The sequence below is a fragment of the Papaver somniferum genome, unplaced genomic scaffold (assembly GCF_003573695.1).
Source record: "Papaver somniferum cultivar HN1 unplaced genomic scaffold, ASM357369v1 unplaced-scaffold_154, whole genome shotgun sequence".
Taxonomy (NCBI): Eukaryota; Viridiplantae; Streptophyta; class Magnoliopsida; order Ranunculales; family Papaveraceae; genus Papaver; species Papaver somniferum.
This window is the reverse complement of record NW_020624820.1, coordinates 1,911,711-1,936,390: the sequence shown is the minus strand read 5'-3', so window position 1 is coordinate 1,936,390 and position 24,680 is coordinate 1,911,711. Positions and strand designations below refer to the sequence as shown.

Sequence of the window (24,680 nt, the reverse complement as noted above, 5' to 3'; positions counted from 1 at the left end):
GCCTCATCATCTCCAAGACATCTTGATAGAGAACCATCCGGGTTTCGATGATATAGCATACCTTGAAGCATGAAGAAGTTCTGCAGGGTTTTGAGACTGACCTTTCCTTGGGAGAGTGAGCTGCTGAGCTCCTGAATGATCGGCGTTCGCCAATCGTGAGCCTCATTGTCTTTGTATTGTGACAGCCATGTTGATTCTATGGTTATCCTCTTTACTATCAGGGTTTCTTCAAAACCTTCGAACTTCAATTTGGAAGCCAGCGTTGTTAGGCAATCGGCATGTTTGTTGTTGATGCGACCAATATGGGTTATGGTTGCATCGGCAAAGTAGTTTAGTAACCTTTGTGCTTCTGATCGGTATGGAGCTAGTGTTACTTCCTTCAATGCGTATATTCCATTCATCTGATTCACCAGTATTTTGGAGTCACCTCTTATCTACAGACGTGTGACTCCTGCTTGTTTGGCTATTGACAGCCCTATGAGGAAGGATTCATACTCTGCTGAGTTGTTGGTGCATTGGAAGTCCAGCTTGAAGAAGTGTGAGAATACTTCCCCATTCGGGGATACTAAGACCACGCATGTTCCTCCGGTGTTACTGCTAGGGGTAGCGGAGCCGTCAAAATACAAGATCCATGCTTCTTCCTCGACAACAGAGATGTCTGGAAATTCTCCAAGAAGATCTTCTTGTAGCCCCGTAGTGCCTTCCCCAGGGAATGCTGCTAATAAGTCTGCGACTGCTTGCCCCTTGATAGCTCTAGGCGACGTATGTGTTATGTCCAACTCCGACATTTGGAGAATCCAATTGGCCGTCCTTCCCATCAGGACCGGTTTTGAAAGCAAAAACTTCGCAGGATCAGATTTAGATATGAGTACCACCTTGTTGGACAGTAGGTAATGTCTGAACTTTTGAATGGAATGGATTAGAGATAAACATGCCTTCTCCGCCTTGGGATACCTGAGCTCAGCATCTCTTAATATTCGACTGAAGTAATATATGGGGCGTTCGATTCCCTCATCGTCTTCCTGGGCGAGTAAAGCCCCTACAGCGGTATCGCTGAAGGCGGTGTAGAGACATAGCGGCTTCCCTTGGACGGGAGACCTCATGATGGCTGGAGATGATAATATTCGTTGAATCTTTTGAAACGCTTCCTGTTGAGTTGCGGTCCAAATAAAATTTGCTCCCTTCTTCAGCAAGGGGGTGAATGCAACGACAAGTTGGGACAAGCCAGGTATAAAATGACGAATGTAGTTCACCTTGCCCATGAATCTCTGAAGTTCCTTCACAGTTTGTGGTGGCGGCATCGTGAGGATGGCTTGAGTCTTGTACGGGTCTACTTTGATCCCTTCAGAAGTCATTTGGATCCCAGAAATTTGCCTGAAGAGACATCGAAGGCGCATTTCAAAGGATTCATCTTCAATTTGTATTCACGACACCTTTCGAACACTTGTCGTAAGACTCCTGTGTGATCTACCTGAGCTCTTGACTTGACCACAATATCATCCACGTAGTCTTCTACTTGCTTATGCATCATGTCATGGAAGATTGCCGTCATAGCGCGTTGATATGTTGCACCGGCATTCTTTAAACCAAAGGGAATAACAGTATAGTAAAAATTGCCAAGAGGGGTTTGAAAGGCTGTCTTACATGCATCGTGTTCATACATCCTTATTTGATTGTAGCCACTGTAACCATCCATGAAGGAGAACATGTCGTGTCCGCTGGTAGCATCTACTAACATGTCGATGTTAGGCAGAGGAAAATCGTCCTTGGGGCAGCACTTGTTCAGGTCTCTGAAGTCCATGCAGCACCGTATCTATCCTTTTTTCTTCTTTACTGGAACCACATTAGATAACCAGGTCGGATGGTGAATAGGTTTGATCAAGCCAGCAGCTAGAAACTTCTGAATTTAGGTTTTGATTTGCTCTTCCACTTCGTGTCTGAATTGCCTCGGAGACTGTTTGATCGGCTTGGATCCATGTATGATATGTAGATGGTGAGTGACCAATTTTTCATCCAGACCAGGCATTTCCTCATACGTCCAGGCAAATACGTCTTGATACTCCTTGAGAAGCTAGACAAGACTCGCGCGTTCGTCTGTGGACAGAGTCGAACTGATAAGGACAGGCCTGGGAGATTCTTCATTCCCGATGTTAACAGTTTCGAGCTCGTCAGTTGTGGAGTTGGTGCCATCTTGTAACTGTCGCGGAGCATCCAATACTTTTTCTTGCGACCCATCGTTCTTGAAGCACTCATCTGGGCGGAGAGACTGGGTTCCAGTTTCTCATGCTAATTGCTAACAGCGGCGTCAGTATATTGTTTTCCCCTTCTTATCACGGCTTGCCTCGAATGTTCGTTCCCTCTTGGTGTGAACGTGGGTTGAAGCTTCACCGGATAAAGATGGACGCCTCATCAGCAAAGGTGCATCGTGGTGCTTAGCCCTTAGTGATGCAAGTCGGTCTTCTTCCTGAATTGAAGTACACGTGGGTAGTGGGGTGCACGGGACTTTGGCTGATCTTCCCTGCGGAGTTTCCTTTGGCTCGAAAAGTTCCACTCCGCATATTGGTGCGTACGGAGACAATGATGCAGGAATACGGATGACTTCCTCATTTATCATGGTCTTTAGGCACTGGTGATACGTGGAAGGGATGACCTTATTGTCATGAAGCCACGGTCTCCCTAGTATCAAATGATAGTCCGGCTCCTTCTCTATGACTTCAAATTTCACTTCTGATTGAACAGGCCCTACTGATAAATTCAGATTGACATACCCGTACGTGCTGGTCTGGTTTCCTTCGAAGTCTGTCATTGTGGTGGGCTGTCGTACGATCTTGCATGGGCGAACCTTGGCTGTCCTGAGAGTCTTGAGAGTAATCATATTCGAAGATGCTCCTATGTCGATGAGGGCCCTTCTGAACTCTGAACCCTTGATGTGTGCGGTAACATGCAGGGCTCGGTTGTGACCTTCTTCTGCCATCATATATTCTTCTGTAAATGTAACATTATTTACAGATGTTTCCGATGCGCTTAGGACCTCTGGATGTGAAGGAGCCAGGTGTACGTCCAGGGCTATCTGGTTAATTGCAGCAAACGTCTCTGCCCGCTGATTCTTCGAGAGGTGTAAAATTTCACACAAACTTTCCACTAGAGATGCCGCTTCCTGATCCATTGGTCTCTGGTTCGTAATAAAGTTGTTGATTTGAGAGGGACCAGTCCCCGGTGTGGAAGCCTCTGGAACGCTCATCTCTGATGTGATCTTGACGAGGAGGTCAAGTATGCCATTTATCGCTTCCTTGATCAGCTCCATGTTCTTCGTGTGAATCTCCTGTACCCGCGCTAGTTCACTCAACGTTGGAAGTCTCCTGATTATACTGTCAGGTACTCCGTTGGGAGGAGGGGTATCTCCGTTGGAGGAATCACCAGGATTTGAGGCCGTTTAGGCGGTCCTAAGACCAACCATTTGAAACCGATCGAATGGTATTGAAGAAATTGACTTTACAACCGAGAGATTAACCTCCAACTGTGGTCGCCAATTGTTTATGAGTAAAAACTATTTCTGCCGGTTTTGGTAATTTGGGGTGTGTGGATGAGAAATGAATCTAAACCTTAAATAAATGCACTGCACGGGAGTGCTTGTGATTCGAGAAATCAATCTGTGCAAGTCCGGCCTAAACCAAGAAATGGTCGTTCTAGACTTATTTCGGTCACAAAGTGAAGGAGATGGGGTTGCTCTTAGGGAGGGAAGCCAAGAAGGTGTTGAGATTGTGAAGGTGTTGGCTATGTATGACTTGCATCAGAAGACCGAACTGGCTTGCAGAGTGTAAGCTATCAGTTCTGGTATTTGAATACGGTTGTATCAACACTTGGTTTCTGTTGTCTTGTCCTTGTCTTGGAAATAGGGAGGAGAACCTATTTATACAAGTCTTTGAGCCTGAACCTCGTATCTCGTGGGAAGTGGAGAAAGTGGAGTGATGGGGTAGTGGAGTCGTGTGTTAGTGTTACACGATTAGTCTTGCCCACTTCTCCCATCATCAATAATCGTTCATAACTTCATGATACGTTCTTGTGATGGCGTGTTGCACGCTGCACGCTGTAAACCGCCAGACCAATACCCCAGTATGTATCCCCCAGTTTGTGACATGATTGATGTCTCGAGTGTGTGGATCGTGGGACCCACAGAAAATAGCATGTAATTCTAGATTAGATAACTAAGTGTTTAGGAAGTCGATACTTGTGAAGTATCGTGTGTATTCTGTGCAGGTACTGCATCGAGTATATTCAGCATTTATGAAGCATCGTTGTTTGTGCGTCTCAAAATAGCTTCATGTCCAGCCTACTTCATGTGATGGTTTGGAGGTTGCGCAAGCAAGTCCTCCATTGGACGACCACATGGTGTGGTAGAGTGACGGGTGGTGATCACCATGACGCCTCACTGACCAATTAACTCCTGACCAGGGCTGTATAGCCAAGACGGTGAAGTTGTACGGACGAGATGATCTTTGAGACACTCATTTGCGACCGTTAGTGGAATTAGGGTTTTGGAAGAGGTGTGGAAGCACCACTTTTCAGATTGGTCGAATCCAAGCTTGGGACACGATTTTGGCATGGTCGATTGGGTATTGTGTAGACGGCATGCCGGTGTACATGCCCATACCTTGTTGTCCCGTGAAAGTGTAATCTGGACCGCTCAATTTGTCCGACAAAGAGGAGTGGTCAGGATTGATTTACGACAGAAGTTTGGTGCCGCAAATGTCGTGCGCCATGCCTTCTTCAGACGCGCGTTTCGAGACCACCAAGCTCGGTCGGTCCCGGCCGATTGGTTCGGCGCGTAGGTGATAGGCTGGTATTCACGTCTATACCTGATTGTCCCGTGGAAACATGATCTAAGCCACTCAATTTGTCCGGTGAAGTTGAGTGGTCGATATCAGTTCATGATTGGGAGGTGTGACCGCACCAGTTTGGGCGTGTGAATCGAGGCGACTAGGCATGGTATGCCTTGGCCGATCAGGTGTGGAGATAGATGGGTCAACGGTGATCATGTTGATGCTCACTGGACCTGCTCAGTCGACTTCTAAAACCTCCACTCGATCAGGAGGAAACGGACGCTCACGATCAATGTAAACCCTAATTAGGGTTTTTTCCGGCCATGCGGCATGCCCACTTTGGGCGTACGATTTGGAACGACCAACTGTGGTTGGTCTTGACCGATTGGTCGTGTTTGTAGGCGAGCCCGTGGTGATTGTGTTGACATGCTCTGGGCCCTTTGAATCTACATCTACACCGTCCATCTATGCCTGCGAAGATGGATGGTTGAGACTGATTTGCGACTCATGTAATGTGCCACAAACCCTAATTTAGGGTTTCACGTCCATATTGGTTTGGCTGGACGTTTTAGCAAGCTATGCTTCCCTTTTTGGGGGGCCGACCATGCGGGGTCCATATTGGTCCGGTGTTGAATGCTCCAATACCTGCTTGAGGGTTATGGATCCAACTAAGCCATACAATCATGCTGGTGAAGTTGGATGGTCATGATTGTTTCTGAGACTGATATGGACAGTCCAGATGCTCGATCGGGCTAGTATAACACTCCGAGAGTTATATCATGTACGGGTATTTCGTACATGCCTCCTTATTTAATGCTTGGAGATTCGTGTTGCTCTGCTGAGAGCGATCACTCAGTCGTCATGCCGCACCAATAATGAGAATGGAGTAGTACAGGAAATACAAGGCTGGTCATGCATTAATTGGTAATGCTATAAGTTTATAGTGAAGAAGTATTCTCCACTTTATCAGTGGCTTTATCCTTTGCAGGATGTTAGCGCATAGTTTTGGCTTTTTCAATTTTAGCCATAAATGAAAATCCACCATCAACACTAATGTATCCAGAGCTTGGGCTTACTTTGAGCACTCTAATTTCTTCAAAGTAACAACACCGGAGGCACGACCCAGCAAATTAAGGCTAGGAACGCATCAACGATAGAAGGAACGAGACGACTGGTGCACACCCAAAGGGAGGACAGTACGACCCAACCCAAAATCCAACTACGAGCTTTTTAACTCCAACAACTTAAATATACGCTATTGAGCTGGAATTACAGCGGCTGCTTACACCAGACTTGCCCTCCAATGGATCCTCGTTAAGGTATTTAGATTGTACTCATTCCAATTACCAAACTTGAAGAGCCCGGGATTGTTATTTATTGTCACAACCACCCCGTGTTAGGATTGGGTAATTTGCACGCCTGCTGCCTTCCTTGGATGTGGTAGCCGTTTCTCAGGCTCCCTCTCCGGAATCGAACCATAATTCTCCGTCACCCGTCACCACCATAGTAGGCTACTATCCTACCATCGAAAGTTGATAGGGCAGAAATTTGAACGATGCGTCGCCAGCACAAAGGTCGTGCGATCCGTCAAGTTATTATGAATCATCTGAGCAGGAAGCAAAGCCCGCGTCGACCTTTTATCTAATAAATACATCTATTACAGAATTCGGGTTTTGTTACGCGTATTACCATCAAACAAACTATAACTTATTTAATGAGTCATTCGCAGTTTCACAGTCTGAATTATTTCATACTTACACATGCATTGCTTAATATTTGAGACAAGCATATGACTACTGACACGATCAACCAGGTAGCATTCCTCGATGACGCCATCTTTTGGCCCAGACCATCGTCGGAATTTCACCGTACATCGGGCGGAAGAAGACAGCAGTCGATTTCAGAAATCATTTTTATGGGGCACAGAATATACTCTGAGCTCCCAATGGTATCATCGGCATCCAAGGGAACAAGAAGATCTTGTGCGCTATGAGAACGGGATAAATAATATCATCGAGCAATGGGAACATGAGACCCATGGCGAGTACCATCTCGCGCCACCCAACAGCAGGCGAGAGGCAATAGAAGCGAGGGACAAAATCGATACCTTCTTTATAGGTAGGCAACACAGGAACCAAGCGGATCTTTCCTGAAAGAAAACATGGGACTGGACTGAAGAGGTAATCAGGCTTGACGTTCTCCGCGCAGAGCGGAGAGCCAACAAGCACAAAATAACCAAACACCACTCATACGCCAACACGTATTGTCCATCAAAAAACAACCGTCTCCAGTAGAACTAGCAAGCCAAGCCATTTAAGGCAAGACAATCTTGCACGAGAACCAAAGACAAATCACTCCAAGAGAACACGTTGTGCGTGAAAATGCATAGCGACAAGTAATTGAATGTCACTAATTCTTGAGTTTGTTATGAATTATGATCAAAACTAGATGATTTCCTGCGAGATAGACATTACATTGTTTTCCTCGATAATCGGTGTGTTGCTTGCTTTCGTAAGTGTTGATTCTTATGACCCTTGTGGACGAGATAATATTTTTAGTAGTTCAAGTGACAGTTAGGTTTGATAGGTGGATATTACATCAGAATGTTATCGACTATACTTATAATTTGGCATTATATAGTTCGAATAACTTAGTAGAGTACTTCCGCGTTATTCTCTTGCAATCTTCAAATGCCTCTGGATCAAACAGCTCTAACTCCTCGATGGACTTTGTTAAATTTCCTTCTCGATCTTCGTCTGTGAGAAACTCGGCTAATGCAGTTCTCTTGAGTGTATCAATCTTGTTAAATCCTAGGTAACAGTTTTTCAAAGAATCCTCCAGAAATTATCTATTGGATGTTAGCTAGCGATAAAGTGCACAAACCGCTTGCAAACAGATCTTGGGATCCTCTTCAAATAAAGAAACCATGTCAGCTTCGAGTTTCCAAATTGTTTTCTGTTCATCTTTGATCTTAAACCCATATGCATAGTCTGAGAAAAATCCAAACAATTACTCTCTGCATCTTCTGACTTACTAGAAGTATCTGAACTATAAGATTCTTCCACAATAGATCCACCCAGACGCTCACCACCTGGAATTAAATAATCCTCTTGTATCACACTGATTTTTCCATTATCATGTGAGGATTTGAGAACATCATCTTTCACTTCTCTAAGTTTCTTCCACTTAATTTCATCTTGACTCTCGCTCTCACATTCACTTTCACTAGCTACTATTAGCAGTTTCTTGTATCCTCCTGATGGATGCTCTTGCCGCGTAAATTTACTGCAAAACAGATAAGTTATTCTCACAATCCTCCTTAATCTTCATAAGGATATTACTCAGTTTACTAGCGTTCATCGACTTTAACATTCTGAATTGATGTGGTTTCAACCCACAAACGACAAAATGTCCAGTAATAGGTTCTAGATCGCCATGATTATGATAACCACTCATCACTTTAGAAATTTTATATACACCATTGAGTTTATGTACTATAATCTTACATGGGTACTGATACTTCTTTGATTAAGTCACGTAAACCCTAGCCGCCTTATTCATATACGGTTTATCCTTTACCCTGTGACTTTCCATCTTGCTACTTCTCTCGCAAGTAATTTCTAAACAAATCATTCTTTAAACTGCGAGTTAAGCTAATGTGCGCTTGATTTATATGCCTTTGTTCATAAATCATTTTTTGCCTCATCCTTGTTTTCCCATACCAATCAGTGTAATAGTTCAACGAAGTACCGGAACCTAACTGAAACACGTGTTTAGGATCATCGCCAAGCCCTCTAACAATATGCAATATAAAATTAGACTAGCACAATCGGTGGCAGGGGCGGAGCCATCCCAGAGCAAGGGTGTGTACTTGCACCCCCTGCTTAGCTGGCTCCAAAGCCTAAATGAGGCCCATTTACAGATTTCATTGCATTTCTAAGCCCAAATTTGCTTCTTCGCACCTCCTAAAATAGTAGGAAATACCATATAGTCCTAGGAATAATATATTAGAGAGAGTCTAGTCCAGTTGACTCAATCATGTGTCTGTTTGGTCCTATTTGGGAAAATATATTATAGTTTGGTCCTAGAAATTATGGCTTGGTCCTAGGGTGATGTCATGGATGATGTAATTGTCATCTTGTAGTGACAGAAATACCCTTTTAGATTAGGACCATATATATAGTCAAAAAGTAAGAGAGAAGAAATCATTTTCAGATTTACTTTCTCTCTCATCTTTTTTTCTTTCCAGATCTAATCTCTCTCTTTTTTTCTTTCTTCTTCTTTTTCTTCCTGCTAATAATGGCGTCTCCATTTTTTTTCTTCTCTTTTCTTCCTGTTGTTGTAACAATGGTGATTGAAGGTGAAAATCCACGTATGTGATTTAGATATGTAGATCGGTAGGTGTAGACGATGAATACGATGATGTTGGTACTCTTGAATACGATTTTTCTAGGGTTTTTTTTCTTTTTTCTGCTGCTGCAATTAAATGATGAACACGAGAAGAATAAATGAATTGTTGTTGTCGTTCATTCTGCTGATGTTTTTCTTGATTTGAGAAATGATTTATGTTGTTGTTGATTACGATCTTGATTTTTGAATGTTTTTGTCTTTGCTGCTGTTGATGATGATGAAGATGAAGATCTGTTGTTGGTGCTGCTGTTGACGATGAAGACGATGGTGTTTAATCTTGATTTTTGAATGTTTTTTGTCTCTGATGTTGATGATGATGATGAAGAAGATGAAGAAGATAAATATCTGCTACTGCTGCTGCCGTTGATGATGAAGACGACGGTGTTTTTGAAGACGAAGATGTTGCTGCTGTTGTTGAAGACGACGAAGATGATGATGTTGCAGTTCATTCCATAAATGAACTCTGTTTTTATATGGAGTTCATTTCTGGAATGAACTCAGTTTTTTTTAGGTTTTTATATGGAGTTCATTTCTGGAATGAACTCTGTTTTTTTAGGTTTTTATATGGAGTTCATTTCTGGAATGAACTCTGTTTTTTTAGCTTTTTATATGGAGTTCATTTCTGGAATGAACTTTATTTTTTTAGCTTTTTATATGGAGTTCATTTCCGGAATAAACACTGTTTTTATATGGAGTTCATTTCTGGAATGAACTCTATTTTTTTTTAGGTTTTTATATGGAGTTCATTTCTGGAATGAACTCTGTTTTTTTAGGTTTTTATATGGAGTTCATTTCTGGAATGAACTTTGTTTTACTCTATTTTTTTTTTAGATTTTTATATGGAGTTCATTTCTGGAATGAACTCTGGTTTATATGTTTTCTAAAAAAAAATGAGTAGAAATTAACAGGAGTTCATTTTGACGAATGAACTGTTACAAGAAAATAAGTTATAAATTAACACGGAAGGGTACTTTTGTCTGTTTTATATTTTTAAATAATTATGGATCAAACAGTAAAAGCGTTTTCCCAAAGAACTAAATAGACATGGGCCCACCTAAAAACGACCAAACGATATTTTCCCCCCTAAAATATCCTTTGCAGCCCAAAGCAAATATTTGCATCCCCAAGTTGGAAAACTTGGGAATCTACCCCTCCCTCATGTATTCAACAACAACTTTTAGTAGATAAATCTAATATCAAAAGATGATGTGCTAGTGGATTGATACTAGATGGCTCTACTCCTTTTGTATCACATGCTCCTGCACTAGTTTTTTAATGAAATGTTTTATTCACCCAAAAAAAAATTGCAAATCTTGGCTCCGCCCTTATTAAGGAACAATTCCCAACAGTCAACCTTTACGTACATTAATATCAGTCGACTCATGCAGGCTGTAATTTTTCAAAAAATCACCAAGTGCACAACAGGCATATAGAGCAACACATATCCACCGAGTGGTTTTCGGCCGGAACCCGTTGATTTTAAAAAGAAAAAACTGAGTGGTTTTCGGTGCGGATTGAAATTTTCCACACTACTAGAACACCCTTATCTCACTATGGTTTAATCCTTAAAAAATCTTGGATCTAGAAACGCTTAAACCAAACGCGGTCTAAATCTTTCTTCCCCAAATTTCATTGCGCTTCTTTTTCTCTGGGCATGGCGTTTGGGTGTTTCCCCTGCTTTCCATCGAGTTACCGCAAATCTTCATGCAGAGAAGATGATACAGGTGCTCTATCTTGTGTATTCATAGTTTAAATGGTTAACGAACGTGTTTTCTTCTTATTTTTCTCAATGAAATCATGGGTAATTAAGGGCATGTTATTGTGTGGAGAATATCAACAATAGAATGGTGAAATTTTAACAATATTTTTCCTGTGTATATATTTTGTTAGGGCAGAGGCAGATCAAGTTGAATCTCAATATATGGTTGTCAATGCTCCTGTATTCAAACTAGGTCAGCTTCATATCGCCACTGATAACTTCAATCATGAGAATTTTTTGGGTGAAGGAAGATTGGGACGTGTATATAAGGGTATTCTTGAAGACGGCCAGGTAAGTTGTCGCCACCTCTTATTTGCAAATTTATTCATGACTGTTTATTATCTCAAACTACCTTTCTAGGAAGTTGCTGTGAAAAAGCTTAAAATGAATACCCGACAAGGACGTGCAGCATTTCGGGCTGAGGTTAAAATGCTCAGCTGCATAAAGCATTCTAACATTGTCAAGCTGATTGGCCACCATGATGAAGGGAACATTCATCGTTTATGAGTTTATGCCGTTGAGGTCATTGGATCTTTATTTGTATGGTTAGGTTTCTCACCATTTTATGCATCATGACATGTTCTTCTGAACTTGATTTTATAAGCTCTTGCACTTCTCATAAGTAGCTTTAGCAATTTCCAAGGAGCATGGTATTAACTAACTTGATCTTCTGGGTTGTAGAGCATGAAATCAACAAGGAGCCTCTAGACTGGAAGACTAGGATGGAGATAGCAGAGGGTGTTGCCAAGGCTTTACTGTATCTGCATGATCAAAATGAGCCTCCTGTAATCTATGTGGACCTTAAAACATCTGGTATTCTACTCGATGAAAAATTTAATCCAAAACTGTCCGATTTCGGTTTTGCAAAACTTGGTCCTACTTGGGATTGCAGAGAGGCTCCTATAAAGCTGATGGAAACAATAGGTTACGCTCCTCCAGAGTATTTTATGACTGGAAAGCTCACTTTGAGACATGTTGTCTATAGTTTTGGTGTTGTTTTGCTTGAGTTGGTCGCTGGGCGGAAGGCAATTCAAGAAAACCTGCCTTTTCTGGAGCAAAGTATTGTTGCATGGGTAACTTTTTGACCCTTTGTCCATTATTTATTGATCTCCTTTTTCAAATTTAAAAAGGGTGGAACACATATTTTTTGTCCATTTTCTTAATGTATCAACTTGTTGACTTTGCAGGCAGGACCACTTCTGGTTAGTAAAAAATTCACAGAGATTGCTGACCCAGTCCTGGGAGGACGTTATCCAGAACATGAACTTGCTCAAGCTCTTACGGTCGCTGAAAATGTGTATCCGAGGAAGTGCTACCAAAAGACCTCCTATAGCACAAATTGTGACTGTTCTTTCAGATATACTCTCAGAAGCTGAAGGAGAAGCATGGGACAGGAAAGAAGCTTCTTGATACATTTTAACCAACCTTTCTTGTTTTAAAGGTGCTCTCGACACAGTATGCTGGAAGGTTTTCCATGGGTAGTCGGTACTTTTCTTTGTTATGTTTTGGTACATTCAGATAATATATGTATATTCTTTTGTTTTGATACACTCTGATTGAACTCAGTCTGTCCCGGTAGGTGAATCGGCACAGTTTCCTTCAATTTTTATTGCTTACTGGAAGAGTCATTTAGCACTCTTTTTTTTCTAGCATAAACACTAAGCAGGCAGATCGCCACTATAAATGGCGATCACTATTAGTTGGTTGCAACATTTGGTAAGTAGGTATATTCTGATCTAAAAAGAAAAGAAAAGGGAAACCATTACAACCAGTTCGCATTTTGAGCTATGAACAAAACCGGCTGGTAGCTTCTCAAATTTTAAAACATTGGCATGGTCGAAAATTCCAGTACCTAATCTGAAAGACTGACTTTGAAGTCTACCCTTGCCAGAATCATCAGCCCCTACCCTAATTTTAAGAAGATTAATACCTAATAATTTACAAAGACTCGCTAAAACGTATGGTAATGAGTTAAAAACAACCAGAACACTTAATTGGGTGGTAGGAAATGTTTACATATTGAAACAGATCCTCCTTGGGACTGACTGGTGGTTAATTTCTTGAGCAAAAGTTTGGTGTAGGTGATGATGATTCTCTGTGCAGTATATCCGATCAAACTTGATTTGGTATAGAGGAGGAGGCTTGGTGAGAGGGAGAGAAGAAGGAGAGACTGCAATTATCCTCACGAAGACTGTAAACGCCAACAAAGTTTGCAGCTAGATTTGAAGATAGCTTGATGAACTAGGAAGTGCTGAAGAAACGATTTTCTTTAGTCTGGTATATTGTGAATAACTTACTAGAGTACTTCCCCGCTATTCTCTTGCAATCTTCAAATGCCTCGGGATCAAACAGCTGTAACTCCTCGATGGACTTTGTTACGTTTCCTTCTTGATCCCCGTCTGTGAGAAACTCGGATAATGCGGTTCCCCTGAGTGTATCAATCTTGTTAAATCCTAGGTAACAGTTATCCAAAGAATCCTCCAGAAATTCTCCGTTGGATGTTAGCTGGCGATAGAGTGCACAAACCGCTTGCAAGCAGAGCTTGGGATCCTCTTCAAATGAAGAAACCATGTCAGCTCGACTTTCCAGTTTATTTTCTGTTCATCTTTGCTCTTAAACCCATCTGCATAGCCTGAGAAAAATCCAAACAATTATTCTCTGCATCTTGCGACTTACTAGAAGTATCTGAACTATAAGATTCTTCCACAACAGTTCCACCCAATCGCTCACCACCAGGAATTAAATAATCCCCTTGTATCACACTGATTTTGCCATTTTCAGGAGAGGATTTGGGAACATCGTCTTTCAGTTCTCTAAGTTTCTTCAACTTAAGTTCTTGGCTCTCGCTCTCACTTTCATTTTCACTAGCTACTATTTCAGAACCCCTCTTTCGCTTGTGTTTTGAACTGCATGGCAGTCATCGTCGCAGCTGCTTTCGTAACCCTCATCTACCTGATTTGAATCATCTCTATTATTATCCCAACATATTATAGAACTGTCGTCACTTACCTCAATGATAGCTGCTTCATTGGGTTCAACCTTTGACTCTGATGGGATCGCCTTGCTCACTTCCTCAACCTTTACCAAAGTCTTTCCCTGGATGTCGACAGAAGGTGGGTTTGAAACACATACATTACTCCTCTTTAGCCGAAGGTTGGTGTACAGATGTTTCATAGGGAGAAAAGGCACTCTTGTCACACCTAATCAACGGCTTATATATGCTTTTCATTTGCAGCAATTGAAGCTTGCTTGGAACTCTTGATTCTCTTGTCTCCAACCCAGGACACCCAACTTCAATATCACCCTCTGCTGGTTTCGAATCCATATCATTTTCATTGAGATGAGCAAACTTTTCACTTCCATCTCTGGTTACATTTTTCATTTCCTCTGACAAGATAGTAATTCTTTCTTGTGCTGCATTCTCTCTTTGGCACATACTTTCAAGATTATCTTCTAGACAACTGATTCGCTCTTTAAACCCATCGCACAATGTCAAGTACTCCTTGAGCTTATCATCCGCGGCGCTTTTCCTCAACAATGTAGCCTCCAACTTATCCGCAAATGCAACACATTTCATTTTCTTTTCCTCCACCTCCATAGACAACTCCTGACACTTGGCTCTACAAACTTCCAATTCTTGTTCCAATTCAATTTCTCGTTCCGGTTTCAAACATTCAGATTCCATGTCTATACCCTCTGATCTTCCTTTTTCGCTCTCAAAATTTGTGCTGTCCTCCATCCTAATCTGAACACACCCATTTGCTTCCTCAGTTTCCCCCTTTCCTAGTTCCTCATTATCATTCCTAATAACAGTTGTGAGCACCTCAGAATGCTTTTTTTCACTCTCTTCAAGCTTTTTTTCCAAGTAGGTTACTCTTTTCTGTGCCCTTTTCATTTTTGATTTTAGGGCTTTTTTAGTGGCAACAGATTCCATTTCATATTCATCAAACTCTACAGAAAGCTCATGAAACATTGTTTTATAAATATCTAATTTTTTCTTCAGCTCAGCTTCACTTTTAGAAATTTCACTTGATTCCAACAGTTTCTCAGAATATCTCCTAATTTCAGTCTCTAGAATCAGCACAGCTTTCTCGAAATCCCTTGGTTGTAGTAGAGATTTCAAGAAAAAAACTAAATATGATTTGTTAAAATTCTTCATAAAATCATTTTCTTCCATTTTTGTATAAAAATTTCTGGAAACAAATCTAAACCCTAATATTACTCAAATTACAGGGAAATAATGAACTTAGCTAGAGTTGAAGAAGACTCTTGAAGAAGGCAGTACAAGTCATGAATGTTGCCCCTGGAAATATTGAAATCGTTGTTAGACGTTTCACTGATCAGTTCACCTGAACAATACAGAAAAGTACCACTGATATTTACTGCTGGAGTCTAGATTCTTTTACCTTTATGCCCTTCAATAATTTTTAGTTGAGTGATTTATTCGAGATTTAATTGCTTCACAGAAAGCTAAAACTAAAAGAGTGTTTTGGATAATTCAGAAGCTAAAAGCAAAAAAGAAATTGCTTCACAAAAAGTTTGTTATTTTGCTTTTAGAAATCATTTATAGCGTGTTTGGATACAAATTTGCTTCTGACTTTCGCTTTTCTAGAAGTAGAAGTCAGAAGCAAAACTATTTTGCTTCACAAAAGGTTGACTTTTCTGCTTTTAAAAGTTGTTCTGAAAAATTATTGTCAAACTGACTTCTGACTTTTCGACTTCCAGAAGTCAAAGAAAAAACTACGATTTTTTGTTTTTAGAAGTTGAAAAACTAACTTTTTAGGAAATACGCCCTCGTATTTAGAAATCAAAAAGTTACTTCTGAACGTGTGTCCAAACGCGTTATAAGAAAAAACTTCGATTTTTTGCTTCTAGAAGTTGAAAAATAACTTTTTAGGAAATACACCCTCGTATTTATTTTTTTACTATGCAGATAATACAAACTCATCAATCAAAATCTGGCAGAATGTGTTGCTCACTCTATTCTTCCAACCAGTATGAGGGTGGCTAAAATCCTCCACTACATTGGCGCTGAATGCGGGTATGGAATATATCACTCACTTGTTCGTACACTGCCCTTTTGCTAAGGAGGTCGGAAAACGCTTCACATCGTTTCTACAGTTTAGAGCTAAGCCTTCCCAATCAAACAGTCTAATAAGCAGGGTATTAAAAATTAGTTAATACCTACTCAAAAGCATGTAATTATAGATTAAATTCAAAAGGAGTATAAGATTCACGGCCAAATAAAGAACTATTGAGATCAAAAACTCTCGAGACTTTAAGACACTTCACCACAGCCTTCTGGACAAGAAAGGCTGCATGTTGTTCATGACACAATAAAAAAACCTACATGATTGAAGAACAATAGTTCTGTTCTAAACATTGAAGTACTAAAGCAGCCAAAATCCAAAGCTTCTTAAATGTACAAGGTATTTCCTTCAATTGACCTTAAAGCCATCTATTTAGTGAGACTTCACGTACTCCTGGACAATGTTAAGTCCCTCTGATTCCTCTCCGTAATCCTGCAAAACCATTCAAAGAAAGTTAAACGAGGATTAAAACAAGCTTCATAAAGACTTTAAGGAATATTGCTGCAACTTCCTATCATTACCTTCACGACAACCATGGAGCAGCCAACAACCTTCCTGGCCTTACCCTCTGAATCAATCTTGCATAACTGTACAGTTTAAAAAAAGATGCACACCAAAATTAACATTAGCCATCATAATTAAGTTTGTTATTAATTATGATCAAAAAAGTAGTAGTTACTAGGTGACTTCTTATGTGTTGAATGGTGTGGTGTTGTCATCGTTTATGGTATTCTTTAATGAGATAAGAAGCAAAGTGAATCACAGCACTATATCTTTCTACCTATCCATGTCCATATTCCTCTAAAGGGTAAGATAGGATAATACCAACAAATAACTACCAAACCTAAAAAAATATTGCTCGATAGAAGATCATAAAAAAAATATCCAAACAAGCAAAACACCGTAGGTGGTACTTACCCCAGCCCATTCTCCAAGAGTTTTAGCACTTGGAACAGTTATCAGCTTCACGTTGTGGTCCAGACATAGGGCTTTAACCAGTTTAACATAATCAACCTGGTTGCAGTCCTCTGCAAGTACACAGAGCTGTGCCGCGTGTTTTTCAATTACTTTGGCACCCTCATGGAGTCCTTTGCTAAGACCATCATGAGCAAGTGACTTTTTCAACACAAGTTGAAGTGCGGTCATTATGTCCATTGGCTCTCCTAGAGCTGGAGCTGATGTCTCAGCTGGGACAGGTGTAGCAACAGCTTCTTCACTGCAAATAAAGAAAAAGAGAGTGGGGAATAAGGTATAAACTTTGTATAAGAAAATATTGCTATATGTTAGTCCCACCAGTAAAAAGAAACTATGGCATGAATCCAATCAACCTATATAGGCTATATCAAAAAGCACATTTGTGTAGGGTCTATTTTTCCTGGGTACTCATGATCTGTTTCATAAAACGGTCCCGAACTACACAAATGCAAACCCCGGCAAGAAAAGCACTGAATATTAGCAATACAAACTTCTACCAAACTCCCCACTTATAAATTGCATTTGTAATACTCTGAATTAGTCATTTACCAATCAACTACCAACATGAAATGCAAATGTGCCACTTACAGAGTAACCAAAACTGTAACTAACAGAAAAATCTTGCAACATGAAAAGTGAACCAAAAATAAATCAATAGCTTTCTTAGGGTTACATTATGACCATCTTCCAAGACAACACTAACACAATAATAGATAAGTTAACTCAGAAACCCAAAATTTCTTATCATGATATGCTTACTCATATTACAGCATCTGATTAAAACCTAACCTACACATGTTTGCAAACAGTTGATTGATGCTTGAAAACCAAAACTAAATCCCAACAACAATGAAAAAGAAAATTCAAGTAGAAGAACATATGTACATACCTCGACATGTTTTGAGGTCTAAATTAGATCTGAAAGCTCCTGATGCTGCCAAAAGAAGAAGAACTTAGAAGATCATAAACCTATTATTGTTCTACGAAAATAGACTATCGGACTGCATTTTTCACAACAAAGAGTAATCTAAGAAGATAATAAGCCTTAAATCGTAATGGTAACGGACCTAACCTCGGTGATTGTTTGAGACCGGAGGGGAACTCTGTGCTTTGTTCTTCTAGAGAAATATTTGCAGTCAGAACAAATGGGAAAAGGAACCCTAGAGAAACCCTAACTATTTAAGTGATGGAGTGCCCTATGAAAAAGAACGATTTTTGGGGACCATCGTTTTTTTTGGGACCATGGTTTTATTTTGGGTAAAGACATTAGAAGTAAATCTAGGTCATCCCTTATCTGAATATTTATATTAATATCTAAATTACCCTCCTGATTAGTTAGTGTTAATAATAGTTAGTGAGATGATTAAGTTAAAGATAATTAGTGAGATTAAAAAATCAGATGGTTTTTTTTTAAGAAGTAGAATTATTGAGAGAGTAAAGTTAGAGAAGATGAAGAAGGAAAACATGAAAAACGATGGATTTTACCAACCACAACCGGAGGAAGGGTATTTGGGTACCCAGGTGTGCTTCAAACTTAGATAATGTTGGTTGAATTGCTCCAAACTTTCAAAAAAAATGAAAATTTTTATGTAGATTTGGGTCAGTTCGGTTACCATATGTCAAGAACATGTAACCGAACACACCTGAAAGTGTAGTTCGGTTACGTTTTCCAAACACGCAGGTTACCGAACTCGCTCGTTAATGGAGGTTTTGGTCGTACAGTGTAATGTTTGGTTACCTAGGATAAAATGGTAGGTAACCGAACTTTGAACTTAACAATTTATTTGGGTACATCTTGTGTGTTCCGTTAGTTCGCAAACTTCAACGCAACCAAGTTCCCAACCGAACTGCAGGTTAAAAGTAACCTAGTGTTAGAAGTTCGGTTGGTTCGCAAACTTCAACATATTTTGCGAATCAACCGAACTGGGCTTATATATGCATATATGCAATTAGGCAAACGTTCGGTTACTACGAAATTTATTTCTTGGCGAATTAGGTAGAGTTCGGTTACGAAGTTTCAAAGGTAGAGTTCGATTACAAAGAAAACTTAACATTTTTGCGAACGAACCGAACTTGTGGACTTCTCATTATTTTCGTAAACTAAAGTTCGGTGCTATCCTTATTTTGCGAAGGAACCGAATTTATGGACTTCTGTTGTTCTAATACAATGAGTTCGGTTAAAAGTATTTTTTGCGAATCAACCGAACTCTATTGGCTAAGTTCGGTTACGTTGTAGTTTTAAAATTTTTTGCGAAAAAACCGAACTCTATTGGCTAAGTTCGGTTAATTTGGAACTCAAGATAGTGGCCACAACAACACAGTTCGGTTAGACTGGATTTGTTTGTTTTTTCGGTTCTAAGGGTGGAGTTCGGTTACTTTGTAGTTTTAAAAATTTTTGCGAAACAACCGAACAGAGAGTTCGGTGACTTAGTTTTAAATCCAATAGAACCGAATTGTTCTTCGTGTTCTTCATTTTCAAGAAGTTCGGTTAGTAAACTAGGGTTTTTTGGAAAATCGACCTAACCGAACATGGCTCTGTAACTCCTATTAAAACCATATTTTGATGATTTCTATTCGATTGAAGCAATCAAAATCAAATTAAAGTGAAGGGTTTGTTGGAAAATACCTCCGGAGTGGTCCCATGGCAGAATCAGGCTGCGGCTGGCGTCTTTTATACTCGATAAAATAATCATATAACAGAACTTAATTGTGATTGCATTGATGTTGTTACATTTCTTAAATAGGCGGTGGTGGTGGTGGTGGGAAGAGGTGGTGGTGGTAATCGGTGGTTGGTGGTGGTGATAATCGGAGGTGGTGGTGGTGGTAATCGGCGGTGGTGGGCGGTGGTGGTGGTAGTCGGTGGGTGGTGGTGGTGGTAATCGGAGGTGGTGGTGGTGGTAATCGGCGGTGGTGGGCGGTGGTGGTGGGAGGAGGTGGTGGTTATATATATATAGGTGGTTATTAGGTTTGTTTTAAATTAAATTAGGTTAAGAATAGGTTAGTCATTTCAACGTTTAAGACACCCCTTATCACTAGAGGGAAGGTGGCCTAATAAAACCATGGTCCCCTCAAAAAAACCATGGTCCCTAAAAAATCATTCCTGAAAAAACTATCCGACCAATCTTTTATGGGCCCAACTTTTCTTATTAACAGTCATAACTTATGGTCCGACATGATTTCTAATCCTTTTTGGGGCATGTTAAATAAGATTTTTATTAAAGGGAGAGCAAAAAACGATCCGATGAGAGCGAAAATCGGAGTCCATAAAGTCTAGAGTTTTTTGATAAAGTACCCCTACTTTTAACATTACACTAAAAAAGTGCCCCCGTTTTAAAATTTGTTAAAGTACTGTTTTTTTCCAGAAAACGGGAAAAAACGGGAATTTTTAGTTAACATACGTTAACGCTTAGGTGGCAGCGACAAAAAGTCTAAAAAACCATTCAAACTGAGTTGAGCTGAATCCACTTGAGTCGCCGATTCAAAACACCGAGTCAAGTTTCTGTAACTGTCAATTCAATATTCTTCAACCTGTATTTATAGAAATGATGAACCCAAGTTTCTGCAAGTCTAAAATTTTCACAAAAGTACTTAATTATATATATAAAAAGATGTTCCAAAATATTACAGCATATGTTCAATGTTTTCAGCAACCAAAATAGCACTAAAAAAATACAACCCTAACTACTGTAAACCACAATACTATACTACAACCATTCACTTCTTTGTATGAGTGTTGTTATGTTTCTTTGAAGCTGTAGAAGCTTTAGCAGGTGCCTTTGGAATGTTAGATGGTTGAGATTTCTTAGCTTTAGAAGAAGATGCAGCTTTAGAAGAAGATGGTTGAGATTTCTTAGCTTTAGAAATAGATGCAACAGGTCTTTCATTGAATGTGAAGTTAGCACCATCTACTTGAGTTCTCTGCCTCTTTGCTTTAGGATTCTTGCCAACATCACCACCTTTACATGTGCTTTTGTTATGACCAGTTGAACCACAGTTTCGACATGAATATACCTTTGTCTTTGATTTAGGTTCATCACATGCTCTCCTCCTCTTAACTCTAGGTCTACCTGTTTTTCTGATCTTGATAGCAGATTCAAGCTCAATCTTTTCATGTTCTTGCAACTAAAAAATAATAATGGACTATAAAGTTAGAATCACATCCTAAAGAAATGAAGTCAACAATGCAAATTACTAGAACAAATTAAATGAAATAACTTGAATAAAATGACTAGAAAAAATACCTCAGGCCAATCTTCTTGAGCAGGAAATGGAAACACAACTGGAGCATATGTGGCCATGTATGCAGCAACTGAATAATAATGAGAACAGTACCTGCCAACATTCCAAAATTGTTATTGTCGTTGCATAAAGACATAGTAAAGGTGACAAACAACAATAAAAAAAAGGGAAGTTGGACAGTATGTACTTACTTTGTCCAATCAGGTCTAAATGGTTTCAAGCAACAAACTGCATGTTGGCAAACAAAACCTCTGAGTTGCCATTGCAGACAACTGCATGTCTTTTATTACAAGTTGACAATAAAATCTGCCTTGCTACCTTCATTTATAACCTCATACAATTTACCACTAACACATGGTTCGACTTTAAATGCACCAACCAACTTCATCATCTTCCCAATTAGTTTCATTGCAGTTGGAACCAATTCATGTGGATTCCAAGATGCACTCTCCTTTCTTCTTTTGTGAAATATACTCATAACCAATTGATTGTAAAGAATTCCTAGTCTACATACTGGTTTGTCTCTAAGATTTTTGGCCATGGAATTAAAAGACTCACTGAAGTTGTTATTTAGGTGTTCACGCTTACTAGTGTCATCAAAAAATGCTCTAGCCCATGACTCAACACCAGCCTCTTCAAGGTACACCACAGAAGCAGTATTTTCTTTCTTCATATCTTCCATATGTTTCTGCATACAACACACAGAAACCATAAACATATTGGCATATAATAAGACATTACAGACCATAAAAATATCAACATATATGTAAAATAATGTGAGATGTTACATAGAAATGTTTCTTCTTGTAGCATTTGGCTGCATTTGTTCTGGATCCGATGGTTGAACAAGGTCTGAGTCATCAAACAACTCACCAGGTTCATCCTCAAACTCAGGATTATCGGCTTGGAATTTCTTGTAATACTCAGGATCTTCTTCACACTCCTTACCTAAACAATTACAAGCCAAAACTAATTAGTTCTACACCATCATCACTTACCTAAACAAGTACAATCCATAACTGCACAAAAACATTAATGTGCTAAAACCATAAAAAACAAGAAGACTAAAGTGTAATTACATAGTGTACCTTGGTCATTTAATTCAACACCATCATCACTTGAGTCATCATTATCTGCACAACTCCAAGGTGTTAGAACAACAATAACTAATGCAACTACTCATAACAAAAGGCACAAAGGTAGAAAAAAAGTAAATAAATGGTGCAGGTTATGAGCACCTTCATCTGTAGTTTCATCTCCAACATGTTCAGCATCACTTGCATCTTCATTGTCTTCATCACTATTATAAGCAGCTGCAGCTTTAGGATCTTCTACAGGATGGCATTCATCCACTTCTTTGTTCTCAAGTTGAATCGCAATCTCATCATTTTCTTTCATCTTCTTTAACCAATATTCTGGATCAAAGTCATCATCAATTTCAATTGGTTCTCCATCTACTTGAACTAGTGTACTATTGGATCTTCCTCTCAAGTTATCACCAACAACACTTTCTTGAGTAGGTTGTGAACTGCCCTTCCCAAACAACTTCCTGGCAGTAGAACCACCTACACTTCTGTTCTTCTAACCTCCAAATCTTGGGCTTCTTCTCACTGGAGGTGACTTTGATACTGCTTTCTTAGGTGTGACCTCTTGTCCCAATCTGGATTATGGACCTTGACATCCAACTCAATAAAACCATTACTATTTACTACAGCATTCTCCCAAAACCAAAAAAAGGCATGATCATTTTTTAGTGCCCATGGAACTCCATGTCATGATGTCCATATCAAAACAATATCATCTATATCTTCCAAACAGAACCATTTGCTCTAATATTCTCAGACTCATCTTATCTCTTTCTAACTGTTTGAAAACAAGCTCAATCTTACTCTCAATGCAATGACGGCTTATATTTCTAATCTTGGTTTTTCTCTTAACAATGTTATTACTATAAAAAATAGAAATACAAATATATTATTAGATTCTAAAGTGATCTGTTAAATTCTGTTAAGCATAAAGACATAATCATATTTACTTTTTCAAAAGGGGGGAGCACAGCAAGAAAATGAGGTATGTAATAATATTGTAAGCATACTTTTTATGGATCAAGCAACTACCAAGCACTATTTGCACTAATTCACATTACTACGTAATTCATTTCCATACTCAGAATTAATAAATCAACTAGTAGAAAATAAACAAAATAGCAAATTAATGTAGCATAGAGATATCATTTCAGTCAACTTAGATATATCATAATATATAGTAAGAGAAGCTCATTAGTTAATAAGTAAAACGCAATTTTTCCATTTGTTCAAAGCCAAAACAGATGAAAATGACATACAATCACAACTCTTTTTAACTAAATGAGATATCATAGCACTCCATTTGTTTATAGATATGTCAAGTTGCTACCTAAACTCATGAAGAACGCTATTATGGGGATTATTATTATTAATTCCTTTTCTAATTTTATAAAATCATTGAAATTATTTTATTTTATTTTATTATTTTTTTTGCAGAAATACAGAACCCGAGTCTTCAAAGACGTCATGCTTTTCCTGATTCGGATTCGAAGACAAAAAAAAAAAGGAAAAAACAAAAAAGATGATGGGTAATGAAGATTCTTCAAGGAAAAAACAAAAAAAAAAGATAAAAAAATTATGCAAAAGTTAGATTTCACAAAAATAAAGTCAGGGTTTCCCTTTATGTCGACAGAAAAAGCATCGAAACCATTTGATTTCATCATGCAAGTACAGATTTACAAAAACAAAAGTTAGGGTTTCAAATCTTATTACCTGGACATCCCTTTCTCCTTTCCGGTCGACATCACGGACGAGATATCTTAGTTCATCTTCAATTGATTCAATTAAATCATCAACTACAACCAACTAACCTATTGATTCAATCGATTCAATCAAATCGCCAATTTTTTCCCCTTTCAGAAACAAAACAGAAAGAAAAGAGGAGTGTCGGCTGAAAAAACAAGAAAGAGTTTACTCTCTAAAACTCGATTAGGTTTAGTGGGGTGAGTAAAGGGTCATATGACCCCCTATTTTGACTTGGTAAACGACCTTTGACTCATTTAGTGGGCCCAAGACGTGAAAGTTAACTGTGAGGGCAGTTTAACAAATTTTTAAAAAACGGGGCATTTTTTTAGTGGGTATTCAAAAAGCGGGGTACTTTTTCAAAATTCCCTAGAATCTATTCGATATGATTTTCTAAAGAAGACCAAATTATCCCTTGTCCCTTCTCAATATGATTTCTGAAACAACTTTTCTACCAACATACGAACGTGTTTGGATCAAAAATTCGATTTGATTTAATAATCTTTTATTTTTGTAAAATAACTTATTTCATTAATTTACTTGATTAAATTTATCAACC

At 39.2% G+C, this 24,680-nt stretch overlaps 3 protein-coding genes across 8 annotated transcripts; 1 reads left to right on the top strand and 2 right to left on the bottom strand.

The window, feature by feature from the left end:
• Positions 1-10,797: 10,797 nt before the first annotated feature.
• LOC113336711 (probable serine/threonine-protein kinase PBL7) lies at positions 10,798-12,592 on the top strand. 4 transcript variants are annotated; one of them, XM_026582362.1, is made up of 5 exons: positions 10,798-10,954; positions 11,126-11,280; positions 11,350-11,534; positions 11,671-12,062; positions 12,177-12,592. In XM_026582362.1, exons 3-5 carry the CDS (start codon positions 11,468-11,470, stop codon positions 12,363-12,365), a joined length of 648 nt encoding a protein of 215 aa, XP_026438147.1. In that variant the 5' UTR covers positions 10,798-10,954; positions 11,126-11,280; positions 11,350-11,467; the 3' UTR covers positions 12,366-12,592. The 4 variants fall into 4 exon arrangements, with proteins under 4 accessions (XP_026438147.1, XP_026438146.1, XP_026438144.1 ...); XM_026582361.1 differs by having other exon boundaries at positions 11,121-11,280; positions 11,354-11,534; XM_026582359.1 differs by having other exon boundaries at positions 11,121-11,280.
• Positions 12,593-16,155: 3,563 nt separating this feature from the next.
• LOC113336690 (40S ribosomal protein S12-like) lies at positions 16,156-18,258 on the bottom strand. Of its 3 annotated transcripts, none has more exons than XM_026582337.1 (5): positions 18,127-18,258; positions 17,944-17,988; positions 16,998-17,295; positions 16,601-16,666; positions 16,156-16,511 (listed from the first exon to the last, which is right to left on the bottom strand). In XM_026582337.1, the coding sequence occupies exons 2-5, from the start codon at positions 17,949-17,951 to the stop codon at positions 16,452-16,454; spliced, it is 432 nt and encodes a 143-aa protein (XP_026438122.1). In that variant the 5' UTR covers positions 17,952-17,988; positions 18,127-18,258; the 3' UTR covers positions 16,156-16,451. The 3 variants fall into 3 exon arrangements, with proteins under 3 accessions (XP_026438122.1, XP_026438123.1, XP_026438124.1); XM_026582338.1 differs by having other exon boundaries at positions 18,122-18,228; XM_026582339.1 differs by having other exon boundaries at positions 17,944-17,982; positions 18,122-18,196.
• Positions 18,259-20,768: 2,510 nt separating this feature from the next.
• LOC113336639 lies at positions 20,769-24,123 on the bottom strand. The gene is made up of 7 exons (XM_026582287.1): positions 24,092-24,123; positions 22,532-22,842; positions 22,382-22,426; positions 22,141-22,241; positions 21,584-21,981; positions 21,296-21,386; positions 20,769-21,176 (listed from the first exon to the last, which is right to left on the bottom strand). Exons 1-7 carry the CDS (start codon positions 24,121-24,123, stop codon positions 20,769-20,771), a joined length of 1,386 nt encoding a protein of 461 aa, XP_026438072.1.
• Between the last annotated feature and the right edge of the window lie 557 nt (positions 24,124-24,680).